The sequence below is a fragment of the Parasteatoda tepidariorum genome, chromosome 8 (genome assembly GCF_043381705.1).
Source record: "Parasteatoda tepidariorum isolate YZ-2023 chromosome 8, CAS_Ptep_4.0, whole genome shotgun sequence".
Taxonomy (NCBI): Eukaryota; Metazoa; Arthropoda; class Arachnida; order Araneae; family Theridiidae; genus Parasteatoda; species Parasteatoda tepidariorum.
Genome location: NC_092211.1, coordinates 3,754,089 through 3,760,760, shown reverse-complemented (window position 1 = coordinate 3,760,760; position 6,672 = coordinate 3,754,089). Strand labels below are relative to the sequence as shown.

Here is a 6,672-nt window from a genome sequence, read left to right as displayed (position 1 = left end):
TAGTTTGATCAGGAGAGTGCTGAAATGTTTGGACCTCTAAATATTAATTTTACTTTTCGCGTATTTTGCTATGTCTCGAGAAGTTTTTAAACGAATTAAAAAAAATTTTGCACACAATTATAAAACTCGTTTATCCAAAGAATGTTTTATACAAAAAATAAGTTTCAGTGAATATTGATTATTATTTTTTTAATAATGGATGAAATTTTTTAAAAATATAAGTGGGGCAATTTTTGCATCATTTTAAAGAATATAATTTTAAAGGGTAAGAAACAAAATTTGAACAAAATAGGTTTAAAAGTTCCGGAGAAATTGATTTTTAAAATAATCAGATATCTACCTGTTTCAAGTGACATTAAAAGTGAAACAATACATAAATCACCAATGCATCCTAAAATAGGTGTAACGAAGATCTCATCCAATATGGAACATGGCTTTTTATCCTCGGAAAACTGGAGAAAAAAATTGTTAAAACGAGAACCACAGTAGGAGTAATAAACAAATGTGAGGAATTTTGGCGAAAACAATATATTAAAAAAATTATGCTACTACATTGTTTATTTTTTATTAAAGTATTTTTGGAACAGGAAAATAAAATGAAGAAAAAGCACATTTTTAAGATTAATTTATTACAGAATAAATTGAAAGTTCTAAACCTGAGAAATTGTAAATGAACAATTTTCCAAACGTTATTTTTGCTTGAATTTTATTTAGGATCGTTCTTTATTTAAGGTGATTTTTCACAATTGCTTGAAAGTCGTTAAGGGTAAAAATCAGCAAATTTGACAAAAGTTTTTCGTTTTTTTTTTAAATTTATATTTTAACTTTCAGTAACTGTTCAATAGCTTTTCATAACCCTTAAAAGTTTCGAACTCTAATTTTTAGAAATGAAGTTATAATTGTGTTTTCATATGCTGATGGACGAAACCGAAATCGGAAGTAAACTCCGAAAAACGAAACTAAAATTATTTTGTTATGTTTTGAGTATTTAGTCTTTTTTTATTTGTAATTATATTTGTAATTATATTTATAAATTATATATTTAAGATATTTTTTCATATTTAAATTATATTTTTAAGATATTTTTTATCTTTAAACTATATTTTTAAGATATATTTTTTCCTATTTTTTGTCAGAACTTTCTTGCATTTCAGAATTCGTTTTAAAATTTTATTGAATTTTAAATGCAATTTAAGAAAAATATTGATTTTGAATTGAAACAATTTTGAATTGATTTGAAAATTTCTTTACTCTAACACACATAACAACAAAAAAAGTTTATTATAGAATTCCTTGAAGTTACGTATGTCGATTTTGCATAATGTGAGTGATGTTTTGAAATTAAAGTTAGGGTCCAAGTGGGAATTTATAATTTTTATCAAACTTTGAGTAAGAATTTTTATAATATGTCTATAAAAATACAATATTAAACAATATATTCAGTTCTATTAAAATAATTTTTTTATCTTTATTATTCTTCTTGAAAGTTTTTTTTAAGGTTATAGTTCAGTTGTTGCTTTTATATGATTAATTGAGTGATATAATGCTTTCCAGAACTCAAAGGCTCGGATCACGACTCAAAGTTTCATTCCTGCAACTGCAGTGTATGCAAAATACAACCTCAAACAAGGCGCAATACAAGAGTTAGATTGTATGGAGATTTAGCAAAACAAACAAGTAAGAAATTATCATTTCACCATAAATATTATAGTAATAAGCTTTCATAATTCGCAGTTAAATGTATAATTCGAATTACATTAAAATATTTTACATATTTAAATGTATTTTCGAAATTACTGGATTAATAATTACCATAAAGGCATGGAATACTTTACCAAAATTCATGTGTAATCCTTTCACAGCTAGTGTTGCTTCTAAATTTTCTTCACTTTTCTATAAAGGTGCGTTTTCTTTGAAATTTTGTTCCAAACAGACATGATGCACCACTGACTCTTTAAAATTTGCAGCTTTCACACACTAAATTGATTAAAATTTTTAAAAAAATTAATGAAAAAATTGTTTAGAAACTGGCTTGTTAGTATCGGTAGCTGGAAAGTATTTGGAGATTTCAGTTTTCCTGAAATAATAATTTTCTTCTGTTTGCTTATAAAATATCTTGGAAGTTTTACGAAAAATTTGACAGTCAATATGCAGGTCAAATCAATCACTAAACACAAATCATCTACAAAACAGGGCTGGAAAAATTATGATTTTCTTGAAAAATTTAAATTTTTTTTTTAAATCAGATTTTTCTTACTTAAATATTGTTTTTCAGATTTACCAACCAAAGCACCTGTTAAAATATATTAACAATAAATATCATTAAAAAAAATACTGTATCGTGTATTGTATTATTATTTCATTATTAAAAACAAATCACTGCTCAGATATTGTAACAAAAATACGCCATTCACGAAGACTCATTTGTAAAGTTACATGTGAAATTTGCTACGTCATTCTGTAGGTCAAAAAAGGTTTCTAATGAGCGACTTTTGTGATCATAGTAATTCTGATTTAAGTCATGCATACCCTGTTACATAATAATGAGTACATAATCAGTCCTCCGTGTTCCCATAACAAATTAATACCTCTGGAGGTACTGATCCAGGATTATTCTTGTCTTCTGTATTGGGTTCAAAATTACAAGACTACGGATTTAAAATTGATAGTTGTAAACTCAAATTTGGGTCAGATGTTCAAAGACGGTTATGAAATAAAGTTATAAAATAACTACAAGCTACTGCTTATTTCCTTCTTTTCGCTAGTTTAAGCAGAGCTATTTTTTAAAATATTAATTTTATTCTTGAAAAAACAATAAAGAATTATCACAATTTTGTTGATAAAATTTGTTTAATCATTGTTTAGGAAAAATCTCCTTTAGAAACTTTATGAACAACATTAGACATGTATGCGCCAAAATCATGTACTTTTGAGCGCAGTTTTATATTATTTTATTTATTTTTTCTATAACAGTCGTTGAACAGTCACCCAATTTTGGGTTCACTAACCAATGTTCATCTCCTTAGCCTTGTAATTTTGAATCTAATCCGAAAGACAAGGAAACTCCTGGATCAAGTTTTGGGAGAAATTTGCCCCTTCCTGGAGGACTTTATGATGGAACTAACCCGCATAACCCGGAGGACTTTCCGATGGAACTGACCCAACTTTGCGCTACATGGTGACGAAGACCACGAGAATCTCCCACGGTTAGCCTAAAGGGAAGGAGACTCTAGCCCATGATCTGTCTACCACTGAGAATATTTCACGTCTGCAGTGTGGTCGATGTGAACCGGGTGCGGCATTCGTATAGACCAGCCATCGCTGGGATTCGATCCCGGTTCACGTCATTAGAAGGCGAACGTCATTAGAACGCTCTATCCCCTGAGTTACCGTGGCTCTCCAAATTTAATATATGTACTGCCGAAGCAAGTACTTTTAGAAAAAAAAAAAAACATTTATTTTGCATTCAGATTTAAAATTTCTTGAAAGCAGCAGATAGCTACATAAAATAAAAGCAAAATTTTTTTAACCAAAAAACTCTTTCTAATGCAACTACAACAAAAAATGGAATCTTTTTCAGATTCTTCGGTGTCTAAATTATATCATAAAATAAAGATCCACAATATGGTCATAACTCAATCTAAGTTTCAGCTTATGGAACTCAATCTAAATTTCTTTAACTTCTGAGAAGTTAATCATTTGACGGTTAACAGTTATTAATCGTTTAGTGGTTGCTTTTTCAATGGATTCAACTTATAATTTTTTACGGGAATCAATATTTTAAATGTTTCTGCCAGAAAATTAACTACAATAAAAAATTTGAAATCTTAAAGAATGACAAAACACAATTCAGGAGTTCTACAAACTAAGTACTAATGAATTTGGTTTGATCATTCTACTTTAAATAAACCAATCAAATTTTCAATTTATGGATGTATTTTTTTATAAATTTTTATTTTGACGAAAAAGGGACAAGGCAATACTTTCGCTGCATCGTTGGAAAATATTTTGTATTAAAATGAAAAGTTTGTTTTCAATAAATTTGATTTCTACCTAAAATCATTTATTTATAACAAAAACAGAAGGTAAGAATATCGATACTCTTCTCTTAAGGTTAAAACCGATTAGACTTTCAGTTTGTTTTCGTCAGAACAGTTTGGACCGGGCTCCAAAAGCTCCGCGTCTTGAAACTGACCCACCGAAAAACCGAAAATCACGAAGTCACCTTTAAAGTAGGGTGAAATTCAAGAATAATAATACAAATTTTAATTATTATTCATCATTTTCAGCATCAAGCTCTGAATGTTCTGCTTTCCATCTCCCTCTTCAAAAGAGACAAACTTCCTCAACCACCGACGATTTCTGCAGCAGATCATCCGTCACATCTTTTCGACTTCAATCCAGCGTCTCCTCCTTCTCTTACCATCATCGACATCACCACAGCTCCTACCTATCATCCTCCGAAGAGGCATCCAGATCTCACACGGACTATCATCAGTCATTCGACGCTGTTCATGCAGAATCCATTCAGAATCGAACTAATTACGGATCTTCTTCCAGCCACGTTGTGCAACCTGTGCCACATTATCTACCCATCAACCTGAAGGCATTCTCTCAAAGGATGCTCTACGGATACCCAATGCTCAACAAACCACAGTACCCTATGCCCATAACAACGAGACCGACTCACTGAACTAAAAGTTTAAAAAAAAAATCTATATATGACACTTGCACTGATGATAGCTTTGGACCAACAAAATGAACCAAACTATAAAATCGAAATTTTTGCGGAGATGAGCTGCAATATACAGGGTTATCTCTAAATAAAACTTTTGCCGTATATTTTCATAATTATCTTAGAAAATGAATACTTATATATATATTAGGCATCACAAAATTTTTTAAAATAAGCAGTGTAAAGTTAATGGAAATAATAATAATAGAACATGAATCAACTTCTATCCATATAAACGAAACTTTCTAATAATAATAGAACATGAATCAACTTNTAATAAGTACTTATATATATATATATATTTGGCATCACAAATTTTTCTTAAAATAAGCAGTGTAAAGTTAATGGAAATAATAATAATAGAACATGAATCAACTTCTATCCATATAAACGAAACTTTCTAATAATAATAGAACATGAATCAACTTTTATCCATATAAACGAAACTTTCATCTCATCATTAACCTATCAAACTGAAAGCGTTTTCAAAAGTGAATCTCCATCATGCGTTCAATAAGCTAACATACCTTCCGCAAATAACAAGACTAACTGACAACTCACTGAAGCGAACGTTTATCAGCGAAGAACAGCTGTCAGAGACTTTGCTGAATGCATTGAAAAGCAATGATATCTTTGGATAAACAAATTGCACAAAATTTTTGATACTAGACAGAAAATTGAAGTTTTTGAGGTGCTGAGGTGTTGGGTGTTCTCATTACACTACCTTTACATTTTTAAACTTCTTGTAGAAAATGGATTAATAAGTACTTATACATAATAGGCGTCACAAAAAATATTAAAATAAGTAGTACAGAGTTAATTAAAATAAAAATGTATGAATCTCATTCTTCCATCTATATAAACGCAACCATTGCCACATCATAAACTTAAAAAGCTGGAGGCGTTTTTAAAATTGATTCTCCATCACATGTTCAACAAGTCAGCGTACCTTTTGCGGATAACAACGAGACTGACTCATTAGAACGAACTTTTTCAAGAAATACCTATTTGAGTTTTTGATGAAGCAATGATCTACAAAAAATAATATTTTGTACTGGGCTTAAGATTTTGCATCATTTAGCAATGGAATACAGGGTGTGCCCTGAACATCATCTTTATCCTATATTTTCATGACTCTCGTGAGAATAATAAACACTTACTTAGTAGGCATCACAAAGAAATATTTAATAAAGAAATACTTAATAGAAATATAAAAATCTCATGTACTTTCTTCCAGTCATGTAAACGTAGCCTGTGCCATATTACCAACCCTGCTCCTCAACTTTTGAAACTTTCTCGCAAAGGTTGCTTCTGCATCATATTAATCAAGCCATAACGCCTCAACTGTTGACAACGAGACTGATTCACGGATGCGAATATTTTCATAAATATCTATCTGAGATTTGATGAGTGTAGTAACATCTTTAGATATTAGTGCTTGGGCTGAAATGAAATGATATCTTTGGACATGAAAAATAATATCTTTTGTACCAAGCTTAAGTACTTGAGATTTTACAAAGTTTAGCATTGATAAGCATGTACAGGTATGATAAACTCTAAACGCCGTATTTGTCATGTATTTTAATACTTCTCCTAAAAAATGGATTGGTAACCACATACATAGCTGATATCACAAACAAGTATGTGATTGAAAAATGCAAAAATTAATAAAAATGCAAACAAAAACCGTGAATCCTCTTCCATCTACGAAAATACAACCTGTGCCACCCATCAAACTTAAGGTGTTCTTTTGAAAGATGATATATCTCATAGACTCAACAAACTACAACGCCATCTGTTGATTATAATGGGACTGACTAACTAAATCAAGTGTTTTAATCATATCTAGCAGTAGTCAATATCTTAAATGAGGGCAAGAGTGATGTCTTTGGACCAACAAAATAATATTTTATTGTACAATACTAAATAATGTTACG

The 6,672-nt window shown here is 30.0% G+C and overlaps 1 protein-coding gene across 1 annotated transcript; it reads left to right on the top strand.

Annotated features, from left to right (window-relative positions):
• Positions 1 to 917: 917 nt before the first annotated feature.
• Positions 918 to 4,942, top strand: LOC122268227 (uncharacterized). Its single transcript, XM_043057655.2, has 3 exons — positions 918 to 939; positions 1,555 to 1,677; positions 4,290 to 4,942. The coding sequence occupies exons 1-3, from the start codon at positions 918 to 920 to the stop codon at positions 4,691 to 4,693; spliced, it is 549 nt and encodes a 182-aa protein (XP_042913589.2). The 3' UTR covers positions 4,694 to 4,942.
• Positions 4,943 to 6,672: the final 1,730 nt, after the last annotated feature.